Raw genomic sequence first — 26,523 nt, forward strand, 5'->3', positions numbered from 1 at the left:
TAATAAAATAAAACGACGAGACTTGAAGGCCAATTTTGGTGCACCAATGATGACCAAAGCGAAGCTGCCAACGAGGATTCTAGTGCCTTCCCCCTTTGCTACCCCCGTTTTGTGTTGCGCCGGTAGTGACGTCCTAGCAACGGTGACACGCCACTTCCTCTTTAGACAGTGGCACCATGGTAAGCGTGTGTGTTTCTCGCGCCGACTCGTGTATTAATCGTAATTAATCCCGTTGATTCGTGTCCATCGCGGCCACACATTTGAAGTGTTTGTAAAGGGATCCTCGAACTTTTGTTTCATATATAAATATTATGGTAGGAACTTGTAATTATGCTACTTTTCGCGTATGAAACCGTATAACACGGTGAGCGCCTGGCACTAGACCCGACTTGCGTGGTAGTCGTGTATTATGCTGATTTCGCGGTCGTTATTATTATTTGGGGCTCTCGCGTTGCCTAATATAATTGGCAGGAAGCTTTCCCAAGTTTGTCTAAAGTCGATGCAGTCGCCGGGTTGTTTGATATTTGCGAGTTGGCGTGGTCCGTCGACGCTCCACAACAGGATTATTGCTCTGAGTTAACCGTGTCTTTTTTTTTTCTTTCCTGTGTGTGCGTGTGTGTGCGTGCCTGCCAGGTGAACGTGCCCAAACAGAGGAGGACTTTCTGCAAAGGGAAGTGCAAGAAGCACACCCTGCACAAAGTGACACAATACAAGAAGGGCAAAGATTCCCTGTACGCCCAGGGTGAGTTGCACTGTGCCTTACCTGAGCATTCGTCGCGTTGCTTGCATTAATCATTAGTCAAGTGAGATGACAAATTTTGATGGGAAGTGTTGGCAGACGTCAATTGAGTTTGGCCGTTTTCGGGAACTCGACCATGTGATTGTCAAACGCATTCAATGATTCCGCTCAGCGTCTTAACAAATAAAAAAGGGGGGGGGGGTACTGGACCTATATTTTCCGAACATTCGTGAACTGTTGAGCATGCATGTTAATATTAACTTGATCCTAATGGTTCTCTTACTTCTGCGTATTGCAGTTTGTTCGATGTTTCCACCAAAATACTCATGATTAGTCACCTTAAAATAATCTCAACATAATTTTCTGCTTCAGTCATTCAGTGAACTGTTTGACAGTGGATGTTTATGTGTTTGTCTTGTTTAGGGAAACAAAGTCCCACAGCGCTCGTCTATTTAAATGCTGCAAGATCATGCAAGTGAGCTTGCCTAGCACTTTTACATGAATACATTTACATTCTTGAGGCAACGAGCCTGGAAGCCTACATTTGGTGTTGTTAGGTGTTGGCGTTTTAGTCAAATACGTGATTTGGAACATTCAGTTACTTCAAAGTCGCTGAAGTTCACCTTGTCAAAGCAAGTCCTTGTGACTATTGCAGTGATCATTTCCTTTTTGATTCTGCATATCATAAACCCCGCTTTCCAAAAATGAATGTATCCGGCAACTGTCGGGTTCCAATTACATACTCTGACAAACCTGTCAAAAGCGGGAATACAACTTCGGCTGTTTGCATACTGAGTTGCTCTGTAAATTGTCTTCCGGCATTTCAAGTCCAACTATGGCATCACTGCAGCCGCAGTAGGAAATGGAAATCAACCGCGCAGCGAGTTTTTTGATGACCTGTCATGCAAGCATACTGTGCAGTGATGTGGCAGCCCATTACCAGCATTTGCTGCGCGAGGCTTCTTGTCTCGTCGATGCAGATAATTATTTTTGCCACAAATGTGAATGTCATTCTTCACAAATCAAACGCAGCCTTGCTCGGGCTTCTTTGGTTGGCTAAATTTGCAAGGGTTGTCGGCGGCCATAATCAGCAAGCTGTGTCACTCAAGTTATGCCATAGCTACACGAACACACTAACTTGAGTTACGCTGAAGCTTGGCTACCAATTGCCATAGTTGCATAGAAAGGTGGCAGATGGACTAGCGGGTATCCCATTGTGTTACAAAGGTGTATAGTGCGAAATGTTTGAACAAGAGACAGGTACGAGTGGTTAGTTGGGCTTACACGCAGGGTGTAACCTTGTTTGAATGTGCAAAAAATGCTGCGCTCAGTGAAGTAAGTCACGTGGCTGCATTTAGCTGTAATCAAGGGTCAAGGTAAGCATCGTTAGCGTGTTCATGCAATGCTACTTGTGTGTTTATCTCTTGCCGTGCATGTTGATTGTTGAAGCCAGAAAAAGGGAAGGTGACACAAGGAATTGCATGCCCCGCAATGTTGGCTGCAGTAGCCCAGTGCCCATGAGGTTCCACGCCGGTCGCGACGGCCGCAGTCCTGTGTGGGCAGAATGTAGGAACGCTCGTACGCTGTTCATTGCGTGCACTTTAAAAATGGGCCATGAATTCAAGATCAATACGGAGCTCCCCCCCTCCCATCCTTTTATGGCCTGCTTCACCATTGGAGTGTAGTTTTGACACGTGAAACCTAATAATTTTGTTTTCTCGGTGGTAGTTTCATTGTGTGCAGTTGTCGAGCCCATCGACACGATGGTTGTTGCTCTACTGGGCCATCACGGTGGATGCTACGTCACGCAAAAATTTCGAAACATAAATAAGTTGCATGTTACATCACGAACACATCTTGCAGAGCTGCTCCTCCAACGTAGTGGCTAGGACGACATCTGTGCAAGCCATCTATATGTAAAGCTCGACACAGCGTGTGACTGGCGCGTGTGTGCATAGCTTTAAGCTGACGGAAAATTCACTCTGCCACAACTGCTTCACACTTGTTTTGTACAAGTGATGGTGTTATGGCAGCACGTAACGGTGGTCATGTGGATAGAGCAGGCGAAAACTAACACAAAGAAACTCGCAATAACCACAAAATGTTCTAAAGTTCTCCAAAGTGTTGCACAGCATACTAGGCATTGCTCTAATTGCAATATACAATTTCTTCTTCCTGGAATTTTATGTGCCCCAAGCCACAATCTAATTGTGTGGCTTGCCGCAGCGAGGTACTGCGGATTAATTTTGACCAGCTGGAGATCTTTAACGGGCACCCAATGCATGGTACTCAGGCTTTCTTGCATTTTGCCCACACCGAAATGGAATTCCACCCTGCGACCTCGTGCTTAGCAGGTAACGCCAAAGCCACTAAGCAACCACGGCAAGGCAAATGTTTTCATCGGCACATTTGTTGGTCGCTGACTCGGTGGTCCCCTATGGAGGCCGTGGTCACTTTGTGTGCAGGATTTTTTTTGCTCCGTGGCTGCGGCACTGATTCAAAGCCGGGTTGATCCTGGCATGTGGTGGGCTGTAACTTGATGCCATTGCTGGTTACTGGTAATAAAAATTTGATTTTGTAAAGGGTGTTGTCGAAAACTCAATTCCATGCAGTGCCTCACTGTACAAGACTTGATTTGCAAGCTCAATGGTTTTGCTTTTACCTGGCTACCAGCAGCGAGGCACTGTTTTAGCAGTGGCAGCTGGGACATATTATGCTTCAGGCATATGTCCTTCAAGCATCTAGCAGGTGCTACAAGCTCTGTCCTAAGCCTCAGATGAATTTCTGAAGACAAAAAATTGCAATGCTAAAATAAGTCGAATGCCCTTGGAAGGGGCATGGCTTGTATTGCAGATCATTTGCAGGAACAATTGTGCATAGGCTGTGGAAGATTTCGAAGTAATTGCGGAAATTGGACCATTGTGGAAGTTTGCTCACCTAATCTTTGTGACCTACTTGTTACCAGTACTTTGTCAGATGACTGAGGTGTCACAATTGTGGTGGTACTGCCATGCTTTTTCAGTGTAGTTAGTGCCACGCGTGTGATTGACAACTCCTTTTTTTTTCTTCTTTGCAGGCAAGCGTCGTTATGACCGTAAGCAGAGGGGATATGGTGGTCAGACCAAGCCTATCTTCAGGAAGAAGGTGAGCGTGTGATTCTTGTAATGAGTAGCGCCACTAGTATAAAGCATGCACAAACATCATCTTTTGGCACATTTGGCCACTTCTCCTTACTGCAGGTACACATTTGTTTCTCTTTTTGGGGCAACGGTCAAATATCGGCACGAGCGGATGCTGAGCAACAAGCTGCTTTTTGCAGCTTGAGAGACTCATGGGTCAGGCATAATTAAGACGTGCATTGGACTCGAAACTGCACAATAGCTACACTGACAATTGTTTGAAGACGATTAAGGCTTGGCGAGTCTGACTCACTTTGCTCCCTCTAAAGCTGAGCAGTGTTCTACAAACTTAATGTAGTGCTGCTTACATGGACTTCTGCTTCCTCCGTAGGACAGTTTGTCACCCTGCCTTTGGTGGCAGCGCTAGTAATCCATTATCTGATGATCCATTACAAATTCTGCTTCGTTAACTACTTACCACCCTTGTTATCTGTTCTTTCTGCACATGACTGGCAAGTTCACGTTCTTGATGTCTACTTATTTCATGTTGAGTATTGCAATGCGCAGTCTGAAGGGCTATCGTGGTTATTGGAACATGCCGCTTACACACGGGGTTCCCCTTCTATGGCTTTAGCTGGGGGCTGCATGCACCACTGTGATGCAATGTTCCAGACATCTCCTGCAGTTGGGTCACTGGTGGCAGTAGGTCTGTCGCATCTGATAAGAGTAGCCCTGTCACAAACTGACGACCTTGGTTATACTGGCCAGCTCTTGAGTGGAAGTCAGGAGGGGGGGGGGGGTGGCAATGACTAACCTTGTCAGCGCCAGGAGCTGCTACTGCTGAGTAGACCATAAATGTGATCGCTTTGGCGCAAACAAGGGGAGCGCACAAGAGACTGGCAGGAGCTGCCAGTCTGTACACGCAGCAACGCTGCACAATTTTTTTTCAAGTCTTGCCATGTTCGAACATATGGTGAAATGGATACGGTGCTTGCCTGGTTAACACGGCTACCAGTACCTTAGAGGTACTGTGAATGGTTAGGGTCTACAACAGAACTAAAACCACAAGAAAAACAACTGCTTTTATGATAATGCAACAGAAGACAAAATAGTATGAAACCGAGCTGCCGGGAATTATAAAGTTGTATAAAAATAGGTTGTTTAGTAGAAAAAAAGGAGTCTGGACATTTGGCCTGCCACGACAGGATTATGTCGGGATTCTGGACATGTGCTCAAGAGTTAGGACTGTCCCACTAAACACACCATGGTTGGCAACCCTAACTTATAGTACTTGAGTTGCAGCCTTTCCTGTCCTCTCTGGTGTACAGCAGACGACTTTCTCATGCTTTATGGTACCGGCTTTTGTTCTGTCTTTGTTGTGCAGCTTCTTTGGATTCCGACATTCTCTTACCTGCCAGCACTCCCACATTTTCTGTAAAATTAGGGATCGGTCTCTGAAACTTCCATTCGAAGCCTCTCGATATTCGGAGGATGCCCGAGGAGTACTTGCTTTGAGCATGTTTGTAGCAGACAAGTTCATGAAGCAGGGAAAATAGGAAACGCCAAAATATCTGCAAAAGTCAGTGGGATGTAAAAAAAAAAAACATTTGTGTTGCTTTTTGGTCTTTGCTATGACAAGTTTATGGGTGCTTGTTTGTCGTGCCTAATGGTAAATAACCGCTAATAAACCGCGTGTGTATCCATGAAAAGGCATGCGCTAAGGGCAAGCGTTGAATGAAAGAGGCATGCTAATTGTTTCCTCTCCCTCCGTTAATTTCAACATTCATGTACTGGCAAGTGTGCCTTACGCCACATCATCAAACTGTCAGTCAATGCAAAATGGCGCCATAGAACTCTCGCTCGTACTCGGGCAGTAACTGGCACGTCATTCTGTGAATGTTTATGGAGGGCTTGTTCTTTTCTTTAGCTTGTGTTCAACCTGGCATCACAGCTCTTCTTGCGTCGTACTCTGCATAGGTTTTGCACTCGCTGGTCACGCTCTTTCCAGTCTGCTCTCGGGCGCCTCTCTCCTTGCAGAGAACCCCTTGAATTCCTTCGATCTGAAGCACGATTCCCCAGTCAGTTACTATCCCTTGTGGCCGTCCACTCTCTGAACCGAGTCTCTCGTCGGCACTACCAAGGCTGGCGTACTTGGCGAGTTTATCCAGCAGGACGAAGATAATTTGGTTGTGCGTGGAGCTTCAAAGGGAAAAATCCCAAGTGGTCCCCATGTCATTTGCCGACTCGGTAGAGTGCCTGCTCATGTTTCGTCAACATTGTCTGCGATGTGGCTTTTCTTTTAGCCGGTAAAACTGAAACTGCTTTATTTTTTAAACTGTACTGTTGGCTGACCAATGCCCCATCAGGCCGTGTAATTGCACAGTTGACTTCCTCAATACATTAGAATCGCAGATGTTGCCTACTTTACTCTTGTTTCTCAAGTTGCTTCTGCCTCATTGGAAGCCCTTCAATAGCCCTTTGCCGTCCATGCCTGTTCCCATTGATGGCCTGCTATTGACGGTTGCAAGTTCGTATTTTGTCGCTTTATCAAGCGCACACGGGCGGCTAGCACCATTTATTGGGCCATGTAGGAACTTTTTAGTCGGTTTCGGTTTCCTTTTTCTGCTGCGCGAGGATTTTTAAAGCACCTCCAGAGAAGGGGCTTGGTCGGCACGATTGGGCACCCATTGGTTCAAGGATGGCATCGGGGCTGCTCATGCCCGGAAACGTCGCATCTCTACCGATTTCAGTGTTGCGAGTGAGCTTTTGGACCTTGAAAGCAGCACCGACGCGGAAGACAACTTCGGTTTGTCAGATTTTACAACGGAGTTTCCGTTTCCTTCGCCGAACCGTTTCAAAGCTGCTGTGCGCTGATATAAAGATAGCCTCCATGTTCTAAAGGTCGCAGTTCTTATCTGCAGGGTGTTAACACCCTGAGGTCAGGATCATTTGTTGGCGGCCACGGCGGGCAATGAGCTTCACGCGGAAAGACAGCTCGTGGTTGACCGTGGCATTGCGCTAGGGCTAGTTACTAGAGCTAACGTTTTTCATATTTCAAGAAATTTTTTGCATAGAAAGATTATATTTGCTGAACGTTTTCATAGTAGTTTTTCTTTTTTTCTACACATTTAGATTCCTTTTCAAACTATTTTAATAAGCACGTTTGGGAATAGTGCCGTCGGACAGACCTTCTCCCTCTTCAATTTGATACTGTACGCTTTAGTATAAAGCGTATTGTGTGATACGAAAAAAAAGTACTTACAAGGCTACCCGAAAACCATCACTTTTCTGCAGGAAGGAAAGTGTGAACACCGTGGATTTCTTGTGTCCATTCTGCAACTGGTTTGCTCATTAGCATAATTGCGTTTCTGTTCCTTGTAAGCACTTTGTCCTCTAGGTTGAGTGTTTGGTAAGCATTTAACCTTGTGTGTCCTTGTGTGTGGCACACCCTCCATGATGCCTTCGGTGTACAAAACTGGGCCGTTGCTTGGTGAATCGACATTAGCCATCTGCATTCGTGGGCAGCGCTTTACAGTGAAGTCATACTCTTGCGTGCATTCCTTGGCTACTGGGTACGTTGGGCATTCAAGCACGCCAAGGCTTGGTCATCTTTCACCAAGGTGAAGCGGATCCTATTGTGCCAATATTGTGTAGGCCGAACCTGACATACCTGCAGCTCCTGCAGATGCTAGCACCTGAGTTCCCTGTGGTAATTTTTGTCGTAAACTATGGTTTTAACCATTCTGCCACGGTTGTCTCGTGGAAGCTAACAGACTACACTTGAACTCCATTAGGTTAACTTTGTGGACCCATTCTGGTAACATGACATATCTGGTTAGTGCAACTGTAGTGTTACTCCATCCTAGCTCTACGGAGTGAAGTGTTTCGGAGTGAACACGCTCCCAGTTGACTGCGGTATGAACTTGGAAGCATAGATGATCACAGAATTGTTCTGTGAATGGATCGTTAAGTTGGCTAACAAATTTGCACATAAAGATTGATGCATAGTTTTCGTTGTTGATAACTGCAGTGCGCATGTTGATGTGGGACGGTTGACAGCTGTACACCTTGAGTTCCTGCCGCCTAACGTAACTAACGGCAAACATACTACCCCTGGACCTGGGTTTAATAAGGACCTTCTATAGGAAGACGATTCTTCAGCAAATGATCATGTCCATAGGAAGTAACGAAGAATATGAAGTTACTCTGCTCAATGCTATGCCCATGATTGTTCGAGCATGGCAATTTGGTGAGAAATTATTGCGAATAGTTTCAAGACGCGCAAATTCACGACCCCAATAGAAACAGCGTCTGACTTGTCAATGCCAGTGGCTTATGAATGTGTTGATAACAGCAAAAACTCTCTCCCACTTAAGGGGGGACGCGGCAATTGAAGTGGTCAAAATTGTCAAAATTTTCGATTTTCCGATTTATTTTTTTTCGCAATCCTCGGACCTTCTTTTACCTAGTGGTGAAATATCATAACAATATACGCGGTAGAAATCGAGAAAACAGCATTTTCCTAGAGCGCCGTTATCGAAAATTGCGAAAAAAATCGGGCCTCGGAAGGTGCCGTCGCACCGCGGATAGCCCGGCTATCTGATGACGCAGCGCCGCCATCTTGGCATCATCGTAAAGAGGAGAGATCGGAGCTCAAGATAGCCGCAGCGCCGTATTTCTCCCCTGAAAAATAACGCCAGCAAACGCGAGCGAAAAAGAAGAGAAGCGGCATCGTGATTGGGCGCAGTAGTCACGTGGGGTACATGGAGCGCTCCTATTGGCTGTTGTTCATTTGAATTGCCCGCGAAACACACTCGCGCGCATTGGCGCAGTAGCGCCTTGCGCGTTCCGTTCATTGTGTTTGCCCATCGTGGCAGCCAAACTACCCTAACGTGCGTGTTCCGTGATGAGCCCCAAAGGAGCGAAGTTCCGAACGGCCCACGCGTACGGAAAACGACGAAAGGCGTGGAACAGAAGGCGAAAACTACCCGCAGAAGCGGATGCCGCTGCCCGCGTCGACTAGGTGCGACCGGCGCACGCGGGTGATCGGGAAAGCGCGTCTGCGTGCAGTGCTGACGACGCGACCGCGTGCCGTGACCGTGGGCTGTGTTGACGACGCGACCGGGTGCGGTGGCGATAACGCGACCGTGGGCTGTGGTGACGACGCGCCCGCGTGCGATGGTGAACGCGCACCCGCGCGTGGTCGTGACGGCAATGTGACATCGGCGAGACCAGACGTCGGGTCAAATATTCAGCTGCGGATTTCAGCTCCAGTTCTCACGAATGAAGAGATTGCGAAACGAGCGGTGACAAGAGCGGATGTTTTGAATGCGCTGTTATCTACCTCTGCAACAAAGAGGAAATTTCAGCTATTGAAAGAATGAGAGTGTGCCGACGACGTGGTTCCCGAGTCATCATTTGCGGCGGGCTGCTAAAAAGGATGCACGACGTATCAAAAAGGCAACGAGGGCACATGAAACTGCTGTAAAGAAGCGAAAAATTATCTCAAAATGTAAAGGAAATGTGTCCTCACTGTCAAAGGACTACATTCCAGGCGGGTTTTAGGTGCCCAAAGTAAATATTTTTATGTTTCCAGCAAATAAAACTTTGGGCCCTGTTTTCTCAGCTTTCACTTTTTGTGCAGTTGCTTTCAGTAATCCCAGTGCAATTTCACAACGAATAAAGACAGAATCATTCTGTCTTTTGCACTTAGATCGTGAAACATTGATGAGTGCACTAAAGCTGTCCATTTTCATCTGCACCTCATTAAAAAATTTATAATAAGTTTTTTGCAAAGGTCATTAGTAAGACAACATGCAGAGAAAAGTTCAAAAGAAGATTTTATGCTTATTTCGGCATTTAAAAAATAAACCAATAGCTTTATTGCACATAATGGGCTTTTTTGAACATGCTGGTATGAAAATCTTGACAAACTTATGTGTAATTAATTAATTAATTTGGGGCATGACCATTAGAGGATGTCAAGTGTTCTAACTCAGGAACTATAGTAGATAGCTCAAAACTGATTTCAGTTATGATATCAGCATAAGAAATCATACCTACATGCCAAATTTCGTCAATTTTCTCCCATAAATAAAAAAAAATTTTTTTATTGCCACGTCCCCCCTTAAGGCGCTGATTTTTGCCCAGCTCTCGGCGCCGTTTCCTTTGAGGAATTCGTGAACACTGGCCAGAGAGTGGCAGCTCGCAGTCCTTTGACAACCAGCTATATTTTGTGCTCAATGACAACGGGAGCTTCATTGGCACTGACGAGAGCGGTGATGACTGCAATGATAACTGTGCAGATGATAACTGTCTGAGACACCGGATGTTGAGTCTGGTCGGGACTTCGCAGAATTGGGGTGCGATCATGTATGCGTTCCAAAATCGAACGGAGGTGGTCCGTTCTTTACGTCACGAAATTGACGGTCCGTTGCGTTGCGTTCGTCCGATAGCAGACGACACGGAATGATTGACAGTAGATATCACGCCACAATTGACGTCGTGGTGTTCGTCACGGTTCAAATTGACCAATAGTGTGCTGCTCGGTGGAACGGACCGCCTCTGTTCTATTTTGGAACATGTATAAGATCGCACCCTTGGTCTTTCACGTGAGGACAGTGGTGAGGAAAAGGCCCCGAGGTGTTGAAACACATTAGCATCCTGCGCTACATGCTTTTTTAAGCATGTTGCAAGCGAGAATGGCTGCAAACAGTGTACGATTACTTTGCCAAATAAATCAGTGGGCAGTTTTGCCGCTTTTTAGCCTTCTTGTTTAATTCGACTTGCCAAATAATTTGATCAATTTTGACAGTTCCTGCAAGGCCACGTTAACGGAAGCCGACTGTATCGAGAATTTAAACAGCACAGCCATGTTCATGACTCCTTCGATTGCAATTCTTTCATACCACCTTTCGTAGTGTCGCCCCCACCTTAGCCTGAAAGTGCACTCAACCAATGCACAGGGTTGGCAGCAGTAGAATGTGGGTGTGCAGTGGCCTCCAGGACTATTTTCACTGCCTATAGAGTGCCCCCAAATGTTGGAGGCCATGGTCTCCGACTCGGTTCATTCGTCACCAGGTGGCCAAAAGTTTGCGACAGTTTTGAACAGTCGTGACAGATCACGTGCCAAGAGCATCATGCGCAGCCAATTTTCAACTTCAATCGGTTTGGAAAGATCAGTAAATCTTCATTCCGAACTAAAAACCGTTTAGTTTCTTGCCAGTGAGTGGTTAGTGCAGTGAGAAGAGCCATTAAATTTTTCTCCTAGCGGCAGCAAAGGGGTTTGGTCCTATGTCATTAGTGTTGTCTGACCTGTGAATGAATGAATGTTGTATTGCTGCTGAATGTTGCCGGCTGCTTTCTGCGGGCCAGTTTTTCACACATACGTGTCCGGAGCGGCCACATTGTAAAGTGCCCACCCACCTGGCTGTGCCGTTATTGCTGCGTCTAGCCGTCGTGCTTTGCTGATGTCCGTGCCGTCATTTATTAATTTGTTATTTCAAGAAGATGTTCACTAATATTTATTGAATATGATGTTTACCTATGCACTGTAGTCTTTTTTTATTACTATTGTTCTGTCCATGTTCTGTTGCTGCCGGTTTTTATGTACGGGGGTGCGCCCCTCTATCAAGCCAGTTATAGGCTTTTTGGGTGCACCCCTAACATCCCTGATGTTGAAATAAAGGTATTTGTATTTGTATTTGTCTTCTCTTCCGTGCAGGCCAAGACAACAAAGAAGATTGTGTTGCGTATGGAGTGCACAGAGTGCAAGAACCGCAAGCAGCTTCCCATCAAGCGCTGCAAGCACTTCGAGATCGGCGGCGACAAGAAGCGCAAGGTATGGGGCTGCTTGACTGAGTGTGCGAGGGTTGCCCTGCGCAGGGGTGCTGGGTGCAGACAGCAAATCCGGCTAAATTTTACTGGCTTGTCTGCGCTAAAATTCTGCATAGGATTGGTGCCTTCAATATGTTCAGTTCAATGTGTTTGTGTGCATTACCTGTTTTGTCCACCGTAAGTCCAGAATGTGAGTTGTCTGCGGTGACGCCAGCCTTTTACTGGTGGTGACAAAGGGCGCTGCCATTTCCTTTTATACACGTCAGCGTGAGCAACATGCACTTTGGATTTATTGTGGACGAAATGGGAGGGGCCAAGTGATGCACACAAATGTGGTACAGTCACCAACCGATTATTCGGGCAGCTGTGAAGCCACCACCACTCACGTGATAGACGTAATAATGTAATATAAGCGTAACTGAAATTTCTGTCGCATTACAGCGTTCGGATAGTTCGGCCGTTGCCTGCATGACTGTGCGCTAATTTACACCACTGTGTCGAGCAGAAGTAGCAATATTGTGGTTTGCTAAGCTTGCTGGCGTGTTCGTCGGATGCATCGCCAATGCCTCCTCGAAACAAAAGCTAGAGAAGCCTAGTCAAATCAGCAGTTGCGGGCCATGCCCAAACAGCAGGGCAAGCCAAAGCGCTAAGTTGTAAAGCAGGTAAAGGATGCATTTGCAGTTTATGTCAGTTCCAAACGTCCGTTTGCTCATTCGCGTGTTAAATAGCAACACTTTCTCGTGAGGCTTAACGCTGTAGAGTGGCGCCAACTCCTCACTGGTAGTCTGCACCATCGAGGGCGGCCATTGGGTGAGGGAAGCGTTAACTGTGGCTGTTTCGACGATGCCCTAAATCACGTGGCTGTACTTTTGTCTGTCTTTAAGGACAGCATCATAATGGCCGAGATAAGCACCTTCGAGGTCACAGGTGAGCATGTGTCTAAAGCAATGCATTGATGGTATTTCTGGACGATCAATTTTGAAAGTGCTTGCACTTCGTATTTCGTGCGACCACCACTGGACATGTCCAGCGGGCAACAGCATTCCTGTCACTGCGATGAGACTGCGTGGCTGGCACTATGCCAACAATGCTGCTGTTTTGTACTCGCAGATGCTTCTCGCTTGTCATGGGAAATCTCACTCGGAAGGGCAGGTATCCCTGAGAGTGATCATGCAAGAATGCAGCACACCTATTTAACCACTTGTGGATTTGATTTAGTAATCTTGCGAGCATTTCAGATTTGCAATTACTCAAAACGTTTAGGTGGCCCTTAAAGTCCGAATTATCAGCAATAAAGTGCCTTCTGGTACCGTTGATGGTGGACATTAGGTGTAAAGAAATTTCTGCTGTGTGAAGGTAAAGATTGCTGGTTTCTTCCTTTCATTATTGCCAGTATCGGAGGTGTGCTGCATTTTTCTTGATAAAAGAAAATAGTGTGCATTATATTTAGTTCTCTACTTTGAACACGCAGAAAGTTGGCATCTCAGAACGGAACAAATCTGCCCAATAAATTAGTGATGTGTTCTGGCACTTCTGCATCTTGTTTAATTATACCCACCAGATAATTTGATCATTTCGTCGATCCTTTCGGTGTAGAATGAAAGAAAATTGACTGTCTGGTGAACTTTTGCTGCACTGAATAGTCAAGCAGCTTGAAAGTGTGCCAACTGCAGATTTTTGATGTTTGCGGCGCCTACATGGGCGGTGATATTAAGTGAATAAGAGTGAAAAATCCGCACTCATTTGGCTATATTTGGCCAAATATAGTTTTGCCACTTGTGTAACATAGTCGCGTAATTTCTTAGGAGTCCAAATTTTATCAGTCATTGACTACATTATTAAAGTGAACTACCTCTGCAAAATCTCATGGCAAACGAGCCAGTGGCTTCGCTGTAAGAGTGAAGTACGCACCCGGAACTCTTATTCAGGCAACACTTCGATAGATGCTTCTTGCCGACGTCGTCGTTGGCATTGGGTTAACAGTCGCCGACCGATTTTCCGGACTCCAAAAATTCGGACATGCCCGATTATTCGGTCAGCTTTGCGGCACTGCCATTCTCCCCATAGACAATAATGTATAACAACTGCCGAAAGTTCAGACACCTTGCAACCTCTCGTCTGATTTTTCGGACACTCCTTTAGCCAACTCGGTCGAGAGCACCATGCACCGACTCTGACCGGTGCATGATTCGACTTGCTGAACGCCATTTTTGTTTTGAACGGAGCTTCCTTGATGCCCCACGAAGTGGCGCTACTGGAAATCCCCGCTCATCATCATCGTTTCTGCCTGGTTAGATAGAGCGGCTCTGCAGCAGTTCTGGTTTCAGCTTAGTAAGCCATGTCAAGACAGTCCATCAGCTGATTTGTTTCTTCGCGCAAGACGCTGCGAGCAGGCCGCATTTTTCGTTTGTGCAACTGGTGTCGGCATGGTGGTGTTTGCTCTGTGTGCTGTGTCGAGGTTTCGGTGATCCAACGCGGCATACGTAAACATCGCATCAAGGGTTTAATCGCGCCGACAGTGCCCGCGCAGACTGCGCTGGGGAATGCCGGCCAGCGGGTGCCGGGAGGCCTAAGATTTGTCGCCTTCCGATGTGCTCCCTACTGACGCGGAAAATGTTCTGCCGAGATCTGCGCAGTGGTTGCATTGCGATTCCGGACACCGTCCCATTTGACAGTTTCATAGGTGCTGACACTGCTGTAGTGACATGCGCAGAACTCGACGACGGCAAGATCATTCGTCAGGTTTCTGCTGCACCGCCGGACGATGACTCTGAGTCGGGAGATGACGCACCATGTGCTACGCTGCCGTCGCATGCGGAGCGTGTACAAGCAGTGACTGTGCTTTCAGCCGCCAATAGTGACCGTACGACCTTCTCCGAAATTCAGGCTTATCTGATTGCGCGTAAACGGAACAGCGTGCAACGGCGCATTCACGATTTCTTCCAAGCCTACTACTGCCGAGCCCGAATAAGTGCGTGGAAATAAAGGATTTCTTTTTTTTTTTCTTAATCTGCTTTTTCGGACACCTGTTTATTCGGACATTTTCGCATTCCCCGTGAGGTCCGAATGAACGGTCGGCGACTGTACTTTGATTTCACAGGTTTCAGAGCCAGTGTCTGTCTTGCATCTGTTAGTAGCGCCAGTCTTGACTTTAGCTGAGGGAGCATTGTAGTAGTGCAGCGGGACTTGCTAGTTTGTTCATTTGCAGGTTGAGAAGGTAATGAGGGTATGGGGAGCCCTATATTTGTTAAGAGCTATATCGAAACACGGCATTGGGGGACTTATCCATAAGTTCAATTGAAATTTAGAAATAAGTTAAAGGAAAATGGAAGTGCATGAAAAGATAACTTTCCTCAGCGGTTGCAAGGGCCTCCTGTACCGATTGGATGTTACGTTGCCGTGCAATGGATGCTCTACGAGGCTTCTTTCTAAGCCTTTTAAACAGGCACTATGTAGCGAGAAAAATATTTACATAAATTGGCAGACTACCATACTGCAGTTTCAAACAGGTCGCCCTCTTTAAGCAATGAAAAAAAAAAAGACAATTAAAATTACGGGTGGCAGCGAAGGTTCGTGCGACAGCCTCCCATAATGTAAAGCATTGTTTTGTCTCTGCTTGGATTATTTGCTTGGCCGCTTATGTTGCAAAGAAAGATTGCGTGTTCGAAGATGGAATGAAGGCTCAGGCTGGCAACGTTCGGCAACTCTTCATTTATGAAGACAGCCGAAATGTCTAATCGTCAAAATGCAGTGAAATTGGCCAGTGGCCAGTGCTACAGGCATTAAATTTTTTTACATTTAGTTTGCCTTTTCTTTTTCAGAAGGGTGAATACCAATCAAAATTGATTTCCCGTTTTAAGTGCCATTGAGCTGTATGTGTTGCATAGTGTTGGATAAACACAATTCTCCACAAAGTATGACTGTTGTTCATCTATTTTTACGTTGCAATTCGCAGAGGGTGGAGACTCGTCGAATTTTGGTGTTTGTAGGCATTGAATTTGTTTCTCATGACGCAGTATTAATGCGTGCTCTTTCTTTCTTTTCAGGGACAAATGATCCAGTTCTGATCTGTCGGTGTACATGTCCATGCCCATCTATACAAGCTATTAAAAAAAATGGCGCCATCTTTTTACTCGTGTTGTTCCTTGGCAAAACTGCCATCTCTGCTCACTGGGGCTGCCCGGTAATGTTAATGTAATGATAACGGTAGTAATAGTAATGTTGGAACACGTGATAGTAGCTTTTGAAGCGTGCTGGTTGGATGGCTCTGAACGTTTCCTCATTCAGGGGTGTGTGCTTGGAAGATAAGGAGTAGGCATCGGTTAAAAATTGATGGTTAACCTGGTCAATTGGAATGTTTTAATAGATTATTTGAATTTAGGCACGTAAGCTATAAAATAGGCATTTTTTTGTGCACAAGCTTCAAAAGCAAATTGCACTCTAAATGGACAGTTGCCTTTGAAGGGGCCCTGAAACACTTTTACAAAGTGGTAAGGAAATGTTGCCAATCTGTGGAATAGGCTCTCGTGAACATGCGAGCCAAATATTGATCTGCATACAGCAGGGAATATACAATCTCGTGTCGACAACAACAAAAAAAAAAGCGAAAGATCTTTTGCACCTGCTCGTACAGGCGTGCATCGTTGTTGCAAGCACCTGGACCGACCAACAGATATTGACTGATTTTGTGATTGCGAGAACATCCTTGGTAATACTACTGTTAAGCTTTTGGTAAAATAAGTGAAACATCTATGCCTGCGGTCTCAGACAGACGCAAATGATTTCGTCATAGCAGTGTTTCAGAGCCCCTTCAATATCAAAAGTGACGGCTTGCTGTTCATTTTGACCTTTGCGAGGTTAATTAATCTGGCCTATTTTTAAGACGTCTCAACTGCTATAGGTACTTCACAGCTAGATTTGTGGTGTGCCAAAGGCTGTTGCAGTAGCAACTCCTCAATAATGGTGTCTCAACCGTGTTCATATTGCGAAAACTGCAGCTCCAGATCGCACCTTGTTTAAGTGCACTACTTAATCGTTTAATGGTGGCATACATAAATACCCCCCGAGATCTGTATATCTAAATATGCAAAACAGAGGAGCATATAATGAAAAAAAAAAAAAAATGCGCAAGCTTTTTTTCATTACTAGGGGGCAAACTCCAGGCTGAAATCTTCAATCGGGCTTCACCCCCCAAGACGCCCTTGGCTTCACTTTGAATTTGTACAGACGGCTCTTGTACGTGAACCAGAGGTGTACCTTTCATTTGCTTTACATCACGTGATGTCTGCGATGCCACCGCGGCCGAATATCTTGCATCGATGTGTTTCGTCTTCCCAGCTTTCAAAAGAGTTGCACAGCAGACTTCTAGCTGCTCCTGTGTTCCTGCTTCAAAGCAGCAAATGATGCTTGCTGCCCCTCATTTAGTGTTGGCCGATGATATTTAGCCACACACTTCGTACTCGATGCGAAAACACTGCAAATTTTTTTCTGGTATGTTGCCTGGTGGCAACCTTTGTCAGTAATCTGTAGGTATCCCGGACCACCCGTACAAGGTGCAGCTTCACACGGGTCGTGCTGAAGTATATATGTATAGAAGCATCCCAGTTGTCACAATTGTAAACTCTGTGAAATAGGCCACTTAAATGTTGTGTACAGGGCATAGTTCATTACAACAATAATTTAAAAGAAAGCTCGAATACCCAAAAGCCATAGTGGCACAAAACAAAATAGTGAGATTGGTAATGACAAAATTTCTATAGGTGCTAGAATATGAACTTGTGCAGAAGCCCGGAGAACAGAACAAGTGTCTTGTGGGAAGCAGTCCCACTGGTGCATTGTTCTCTGGGAAAAGGGCTAAAGCAAGCTTTAGCTTCAGGCTAACTCCGACAAGTTCCGGACCGATGTGAATGAAATTTGTTGCATGGTTGCGAGAAAGTTGCAATTATAATGACATTGGGAAGCAGAATTTTTAATATAAAGTGATATTTTCGTGCGATATGTCTCAAGAGTTGGCGAGCTCAAGAAATATAGAAATGAAGCTTACAAATTCACGCAGTTCTTGAAATGCGTCTGTTCGAGTGTTGCAAGGGGACAAATATAGGAGTTTACAGCTTGCGTGAAATGGTTATAATGTTTACAATGGTTTGGCAGAAGTCTTATTCGCAAATTAATGCTATATTTCAGAGTGGTGTACAATATGTGAATTTGATCTGCTACAAATGTCTTAAAGCTGCAGTTTACAATGCTTGAAATCTATTTTTTTTTTTTGCAACACTATCAACTTGATAAATCGGCTTTTTTTTATATTGCAGCTTTTGATAGAAATTGATAGCCTAAATAAAAACAAATCGGTTCCTAAATTCACTACATTGTAAAATTTTTATATGCGACAAACGGCGATATACATAGCTTATATAAATGATATAGCTTATATAAGTAATATAGCTGATCACAATTGCTGCAACTGATTATATATGTGGATTATATTTTTTTTCATCTAGCTCCCTATGCAGCATAGAGCCAATGGCAAACGCCTACTTAATAAAGCTATGCAACTGGTTAGGTGTGCTAATAGTCTGAGACTCAATTTGTCCAAGTCTAACTATATATCATTTTTAGACCAGTAAACACAGTTGTGCATAGTAAAATCAATTGCATGTGGGAATATGGAATTGGAAAGTTTCAAACCAAGAAGTAATGGCCGTCTGGTTTGATGACGACCTTTCCTGTAACATGCACATGATGAAACTCTCCATGCAACCGAGTAAAGACGGTTGGCTGCTTTTATGAAGTGTCTAAGACGGGGGTAAGTTGGCGCATGTCTCGGCCGTGGCTGCGCAGGATGGTTGTAAGCGCGGCTGAGTGCATACCCGCCGCGCACCCTGCTTTAGAGGCAATATGCCGTGTACGCAAAAAGCGGGCGTGTTGACACGGCGTGTCACTATGTAAACTGTCTTACCGCGCGTTTAGCATTGGAGGTTGCGTAACCTAGAGTTTCGTAACCAATGGAGCGAGCAGCAGACGAAGCCAGCAGCGGGGAGCGTGCGGGCGGCGCCATCAGCCGCGGGGGCGGAGTGCAGGGGAAAGCGTGGCTGGCTTCGCTCAATTCGTACCGCGGAGAAGATATCGTAGACGTAACGTGCCACGAAACTATCATTCATCGTTGACTCTCGAATTTATCAAAATGGATTGCTTTCGTATTTATATTTGCTTTATTCGATCGCCCGGTAATTTGGAAAATTCTGCGGCCCCTTTCCGTGCAAGAGAAATAGATCGGCGACTACTTATTTGCATCAAAGGTCGACTTTCAATAGAAGGAAATTTCGATATAATTGCCGATATATCTAAATTCGATATAACTAAATCGCCGATTTTACCGACTTCGTTATATAGAGGTTTAACTAACTAGTGGTGTGCTGCTGCCTGTTGGTCCGGGGTTTTGTGGTGTGGCACGAAGGTTACTGAATGGTGAACTCGACGAATTGGGCTGATAATGGCGAGTGCTGGGCTGAACGCTGCAGTTTTGTGGACGCGCAATGGCACCGCGTGTCAGTCTACAGCTTTGCGTGATGTGCCGCAATCGGCATGCTAACAGCGTAGTGACTGCTGCTTGGTGGAAACGAGAATGTTGGCTACTAGTCTCGCTCATCCTGCCTAACCTTAAGCATTGTGTACCAACTGGCTCAATAACAAACTCTTCTTAAAGATGGCTGTAGGCTATCATTCGGTACCATAGTCGAAGGCGTAGATGCAGCCACATCTTTCGAGGTAGCACAGCCAGGGGTGCATGGTGAACTTATTCCCCCGTCCCACCCACACCCCGGGAAATAATTCCTGGATAACACTCTGACTTTATCTCACTATGGGGAAGCGTGTGTACTTGGCCTTGTAACTGTAGTTGTTGTGTGACAAGTGTGATGAGCTTTCCCTCTAGTAGAGACTGGCGGTGTCGCACGAAAAATTTCTGCGGCGAGGTAGGCCCAAGAATTGTTTGTTGAAATTGGCACAAATTATGTGAAGACCCTTGTCGGATGTCACCACCTTCGACTGCACTTACAACACTTCCTCGACGTCTGTGACATACGAGATTTGCGAGCGGTGCGCCACACCGTTTAACAGCGGTTGCACAACACTTGCCCAGGTTCAGCGCGTTGTTTTTTGTCATCTTTAATAAAAGTTTCTTCGGTGTGGTGCAGAAACAGGCAATAAGGCACATGCTTCTGGCTCTTGTCCTCAAAACTAGAGAGAAAAGAAAAAAAGACTGAAAGACGCTTGTACTTTGGTGGTGACTAGACTCTGGCGACGGTGGGTGGACCCCATCTTCGACAGCAGGTCTGAAAAACGGAAAAGACAAAAAAAAAGGCATTTTACAAATTTGTCGACAGTTTTTAAAGGGCCCTTCACCGAGTCTGGCCATTTTGAGCTGACGAGCGCAGATAGAACGCATGCTAACGATCGTGTCCGGTAAATATTACTTAGCTACGCGCTGCGGAAAGATCTCAAATTTCAAATCGAACTCCGTTAGCGCTTCTCCTCGCGGCCACCGTGCTCCAAGACAGAAGGTGACGTACGCTTGCTAGTGCCCCTATGCACACATGTTTGTGCTGTGACGTCACTCGTAGTGACACGTGACATCGAGAATTATTCAAGGAAACATCTCTTATATCTGTAATCTGTTGCTTGAATAGACGAATTAAAGTTAGGAGAAATAATAGAACACACAAACCAAACATCTGCATGTTTTTGTTTTACTTCGCACCGCAGCAAGAGAGATGTACTTCCGTTTCGCCTGCTTGTTCCTACGTATAGTCATGCGCGCAGACACCGAAACTGTCATTTTCTATTGTGTTCCAGCGCGGGATCATGCTCTGTGATCCGCTTGTGTCTGCCTCAGTATCTGTGTAGCGCTGACTAATACCTCTAGTCAGGTGTCTTCGTGCACAGCGCGCAAAATTGCGCGCTGTGCGAAACGAGACGACAGCTCACACGCGACGCCGTCAGCGCAAGTGTGCCACACTACGAAAATGCGAGGAGAAAAAAAAAAATGAAGGCGGGGCTCGTGACGGACACGTCATGCGTTTCTCGAGGTCTGGTGTGAGAAAATGCAGGGAAGGAATTTCGTCTGCGGAGGCTAGACTGGACAGTGGAGAGAGTGTACCTCTTGGCAGTGGAGCTCGCCTGCTGAAATCACGAGTTCGCGGCACTGAAATATTTCTATCTTGGCTATTAGTGAACCAATCGAAAAAATTTTACGGCAGAACACTCCCTAGGGAGCACGTAAAAACTTCCAATGTATAACCAAAATTTGCTATGGGGCCTGGTGAGGGGCCCTTTAAGGTGAAGCTTTCTCTGCTTTCTATGCTGACACTTTGTTCGGGCTTGTTTAAGCCCGTCCTTGTTAATGCACCGACCAATTTTGCAAAATTCGTGTCCTCTCAAAAAATCCGCTGCATTTTTTTTTGCAGAGCCCATTAAACATTACTGCTTTACAGGGCGAAAAGCTGGTACTGAATCACAACGTTTATGTATCATGTTCGTTTGCTGATTGCTGCGTCGAGCAATGCCATTGGCCACACATGGCAGGCCTAGCGTAGACCTATCACCGTAAATATTAAATGCATGAGAACGATACATGTGGCTCATGCAAATGCGGTCGCGAGTTGTGCTTAGATGTATCGGAGTGCCGTGTTTAGTTGCTTGTACATGAGTACTGTTAGGTTTCAGTTCACACACCAAGCAATGAGATGGCGAAAAGTTTTTTTTTGTAATTCACGCTTTCAATTTGTGGACACAGCAAATCACTGCAGCAAAAATCGTTTTGCGATGACACACAAATTCTGGCTGTTGATGTGCCTGTCATGCTTGCACAGTCCAAGAATTCCCGCTTCCTGTAATTATTGCTGCAACCAAAGACTAGAGGTTCCCTGAAAACCTTGTATGAACTGAGATCGCATAACGATTTCACAGAACAAGCTAAAAGATGTCGAAATCATTCCACAGTTGGCAACACATTCAAGCTTGCACAAGCAAAAAAAAAAAAAAAAAAACCACTTGTAGCATGCTGGTTGCCAGACATTTCCACCTCACCTGATGAAAAGGTCTAATAGCGTTGCTTCACGGCACATACATTACAATAGGCCTGTTGGATCCGTATAATTTTTTTTCATGGCATCAGTCGTTTCCTTAATGTGATTATCTTTGGATATTACTGCTTTACAGGGCAAAAAGGCAATGACGAAGCACAAAATTTGTATGTATAATGCTGATCTACCAGCAGCAGTGATTGCTGTGTTGAGCAACGCCATTGGCTTCGTACAGGAGGCTAATGTAGAGATACCGTAGTGATTTCAAGTCTATTGGACTTGAAATACAAGAGAATGATTCCAGTGAATGACGCAAATGTTTCATAACGATTGGCGCTAACATGTTTTGGAGTTGCATTGGGCTGGCCATACATGAGCACTCAAAGTTTTAGTTCCGACGGCAAGTGATCAGATAGTGAGAATATATTCCCATTCACACTGGCAATTCACAGATAACGGTTTTCTTTGTTGAGTGAAAATATTTGCGCAGCCAAGAGAAATTTCAGCATACCATAGTTACCGCTGCACCGAAAAGCTACATAGTAGTTCTTTGATGACCTTGTACGAGCTGACATCACGTAAATTTCATGACGAACAAGCCAAAACATGTCCAAATCATTATGCAGCACGCGACGGCAACACATTCGAGCAATGCACCGCCAGCTCGCACAACCCAGAGAGGAGGAAAGGCTCGCAACTTGCCCTTTCCCCCTTGTCTGACGAAAAGGTCTACAAATTGCTATCGCCATGAAACGCAATCACAGAGGCGAAGGAAGAGGCCGGCAAGAACTCTTACCATAGGCTGGGCTGCCCGGCAAAGATAGGCTGCCCGCGGCCAAAGGCCAGGAAGGCCGCGCACCCGACCAGGTTGAGCAGCGACGTCAGGTAGAAGATGAGCGACCAGCTACGAGTCGCATCTACCACGTAGCCCGCCAGGTACACGCCCAAGAAGCCTGCGACATGGTTGGAGGCAGGCCTGGTTAAGCTTACGCGCTTGCCTGGGCTACAGCATAAGCTTTTTTCTAATTAAATTGCTACAGGCAACTCTGGTGATACCATGAGAATGATGGCGAGCGCGTGAATTTGACTGACCTTAGTGCTTCTGGCTTTATTTGCTACACTTTATGTGCCTTTAATTACTAGCCTAAATTTCCAAGCAATAGTGGCTTTGTTCCAATACTTGTTGTAGACGGCTAAATAGACCACAGAGCAGACAGCGGCCATCTTAAATCTCATTCCAATTCTCACAAAACAGGCAAGACCTCACTGCGAAGACAGTATTGAAGCAAGAAACCATATGAAGGCTACTTCGCTGCCTAAACAAGGTGGTGAATAAGCAGAACACTTGGAAAATTATTGCGGAGGTCAGCCGCTCATAAAAAAACTGTCACGCTTTCATATGCACTAAATGTAAATAACATGGTGTTTCTCATAGGTTCGCATGTGCAAATATGTGCTCACCTTATATGTGCCAGAATGAAGCAATGGAAATGAAGGGGAAAGACGCTTGAAGGGTGATAGCATGTCAACAATGCAAAGATTCTTCAAGTACTCAAGCGTGGATCGGAAAGTACAGTGGCTGAGGATCAATGGAAGGCACCCAAGCCTGAGGTGGTCCCTTACATCATAAACTTTCCCAGAATCTTAAGAAGGTGGCATGTAGGCGTGGCGTGCCAATTTGTTTCTCTGCCCCAAGTAAGCTGGGAAAGTTGTGTCCATGTATCTGCAATGCCAGAAAACGTGGATGCCAGAAGAACCACCTCCCGGCGTTTGTTAAATGTTCCACTGGAGTGGTGTGTATTGCATTCCCATGTCGTGGGATGTTTTATGTTGGCAAAACTGGTCGCTGTGTCAATGACCGTTTAGGGGAACGCGCTCAAAAACTGAAAAGACTAGATGATAAATATGCAGATTTAGTTGCGCACGTTGGCAAGTGTACGGATTGTGTGGCCCGGTTGAAAGAGACGACGATTCTAGGTAAGAGCAGTGACAAGACAGCGCGCATCAGCTTAGAAGCCTACCACATTAGGAAATGAGGTAGCAAGCGCTTTAGCACTCCTTGCCTCGCTCTCTTTGACGCTGAATTTGATCTTCTGGATGCGGCTGTTGGGGGTTCTGATTGCAAAGAAAAAGCAAATAATTGTCTGCGTTTTGTTGCGCATGCTTGGCTGTATTGCGCTTGCGTTGTTAACACGCTATCACCCTTTAAGTGTTTTTCCCCTTCATTTCCATTGCTTCATTCCGGCGTATATAAGGTGTGCTATCCTTGCCAATAAAACCAGTTAGTCAGCGCTTGTGTGTACGTGTCTTCCTTCTTGTAGTTGTCTGTTTGCACTGTTACCGATATGTTTCAATATGAACCAACTCGCCCAAAAAGAAGTATTGATGAGTCTTCAAATGGAATAACTTTGTATTTTTGAGCGGATCAACAGAGAGGAGCATTTAGCTTTCTTTTGAAGTTAAACATCTTGAATAAGTGTACGGTAGCGCAATTAAAAGACAGGACAAAAGAAGACACACAGAGACGCACACACATTAGATTCGTTCAAGACGTGTTACCAACAAGCCCACATTGCAACCCTCGTTAAAAATCTGCCTTGAAACTTTACCAATTTCTCTTCAACCACTGTAGTTGGTCAACCAAATTTTGCTTACAGTATACAGGGTGGTTCAACAAACACTACCAAAATTTTTAAAAATTGCCTGTGGGAGATAGCACAATTCTAGTCCATGAGCTAGCCTAATCGAAGAGAGGGACATTACTTGCCCAAAAATATTGAAATGCATAATAATTAACAAAAACTTGCTAATTAAGTTTTACCTAATTACCTAAATGCATGTTCTTTTGTGTGCCTTTGTTTGTTGTTGCCATTTCCCAGTGTGCTGTACGTGTGGCATTTCTAATGCATTAGATGGAATTGAAGATGACTTTACTGAAGATGAACTGAAGATGAAAAGGAGGTGTCACCGGACTCTGACAGCTGTCAAGATTCGGTGTTTGTGTGTCTGTGTGCCTTTGTGTGTTCCACAAAATTGTTTAAACACAGTATGTGTCGACTCAGATTTCGTTGCTTGATGTGCATGGCAGAATCGGCCCCAAGTCAATTTTTTAAAAAAATATTTGGGCGGTAATATAACTTAGCGTTACAATCAGGGGCGTGGTAGAGTCGTGAAACGCTCTACTATTCGCTTCCACTCTCTCTTGCATGCAAACATGCATCACCAGCTGCTGGCAAATATTAAATTGTTTAAAAGATGACACAATGCACGTACCTGGTATGGCTCCAATTGTGTTCATCAGGCCTGCATCAGTGAAGAAAAGGAAAACGTTTAGAAGGGCCAGTTGTTTCATAATTACCTAAAGAAATTACTGTTCAAGTGCAAGATTTGCGGACACCACACAAGATGACACAGCACTACCGGCCGTTGCACTTAAGTAAGCCTGCTATGGCACAGGCTGGAGTGTATTATTTTAGGTTTTCGTTGCCCCAACAGAGAAGTCGCCCCAACTAAATGCCGCCAAGGATTATAGAATAACAGAGGGCTTTACGAAAATGGAACTTACTGTACGTTGATGTGTGCTGTCCACGCTAGTCCTGAGCAAAAATAACTTGTGCAAGAATAACTATTTAATTATTAAAAAGCTTACCATACTTTCTGGGCTATCAGTCGCATCTTTATATAAGTTGCACCCCCAACTTCTCCCTAGTGTCAAAAGAAAAATTTGGTATATAAGGCACACCGGCATACCAGACGCACCTATTTTAACTAGGGTCGGCATGATGAAACGTGATCATGTGCACTTGTACACTCATTGCAATATGCTGTACTCGCCCATATCGGGGCACTGAATTTTCATATAAAAAATTTTTGTGAGCCGCAAGTTCTAGCTAAAAAAAACTTCAACCAACACTCATCTTAGGCGCCGAGGGAAATAACATATACTGAGAGCGTGATGCAACATACTGAGAGCATGACGTAAGCCACCATGTAAATGACTATGCTTAAATATGAAGCAGTGGTGACTATGCACTTCATCCGAGGAACAAAGGAGGTCAACTTATTTCACTCTCGTGTAGTGTGCTTCCACAGAAGCAATGCCATCATGTGCAAGCAACAGACGACACAAAGTGCTGTGTGTTGTCTGCGTCTGCATCATTTCTCTGCTCTTCCACATTAGTTAACTTCATTCCTGTGGTGATCATCATCCTGCTTTTTTATGTCCACTGCTGGCCTCTCTCAGCGATCTCCAATTACCCCGTCTTGTGCCAGCTGACCCCCGTCTTATGCCGGCAACTTTCCCAATTTCCTTGCATTGCCTAATCCATGGGGACACTCGCCTGTTTCCCTTCTCTTGGCACTCATTTTGTTACCCTTATACCCACTGGTTACGTGCTGTATGCAACACACGGCCTGCTCAGCTCCACTTGTCTCTTTGGCAAGAACTTCATGCCACTGAGCTTCCTGCAAATATTACTAGGGGGAACTAGAATGCCAGTGTCAATGGGAGCAGCGAGTACAACAGTTAAGCCAGCATGGGCATGACAGTGCACGATAGTACCTAAACTTGGTCCACCTGGGTTCAAACTGCTCTGTGGGACTTTGCAAATCGATCACATTGAACCCAATATTGCGTTACAAAGGCAGCAATTTACCACTGATCGTGTGTTCACGGTGAAACTTATCGCCTTCGTGCGATAAACCTGACTTCTTCAAAATTTAGAAATAGTATAAAATGTAATAAACA

At 45.3% G+C, this 26,523-nt stretch overlaps 2 protein-coding genes across 4 annotated transcripts in view; one reads left to right on the forward strand and one right to left on the reverse strand.

The window, feature by feature from the left end:
- Positions 1-40: 40 nt before the first annotated feature.
- RpL36A (ribosomal protein L36A) lies at positions 41-15,826 on the forward strand. 3 transcript variants are annotated; one of them, XM_065434793.1, is made up of 5 exons: positions 41-179; positions 634-742; positions 3,816-3,883; positions 11,582-11,698; positions 15,741-15,826. In XM_065434793.1, exons 1-5 carry the CDS (start codon positions 177-179, stop codon positions 15,759-15,761), a joined length of 318 nt encoding a protein of 105 aa, XP_065290865.1. In that variant the 5' UTR covers positions 41-176; the 3' UTR covers positions 15,762-15,826. The 3 variants fall into 3 exon arrangements, with proteins under 3 accessions (XP_065290865.1, XP_065290864.1, XP_065290863.1); XM_065434792.1 differs by having other exon boundaries at positions 176-314; XM_065434791.1 differs by lacking the exon at positions 41-179 and adding an exon at positions 332-364.
- Positions 15,827-19,844: 4,018 nt separating this feature from the next.
- The window catches only part of MFS18 (major facilitator superfamily transporter 18), a 28,197-nt gene continuing 21,518 nt past the window's right edge, over positions 19,845-26,523 (reverse strand). The window contains exons 11-13 of the mRNA XM_065434787.2: positions 25,050-25,079; positions 22,573-22,729; positions 19,845-20,027 (exon numbers count right to left, since the gene is read on the reverse strand). Coding sequence (XP_065290859.1) covers position 20,027; positions 22,573-22,729; positions 25,050-25,079 — 188 coding nt within the window. The 3' untranslated portion in view covers positions 19,845-20,026. The remainder of the gene's footprint in view (positions 20,028-22,572; positions 22,730-25,049; positions 25,080-26,523) is intronic.

The sequence above is a fragment of the Dermacentor albipictus genome, chromosome 10 (assembly GCF_038994185.2).
Source record: "Dermacentor albipictus isolate Rhodes 1998 colony chromosome 10, USDA_Dalb.pri_finalv2, whole genome shotgun sequence".
Classification (NCBI taxonomy): Eukaryota; Metazoa; Arthropoda; class Arachnida; order Ixodida; family Ixodidae; genus Dermacentor; species Dermacentor albipictus.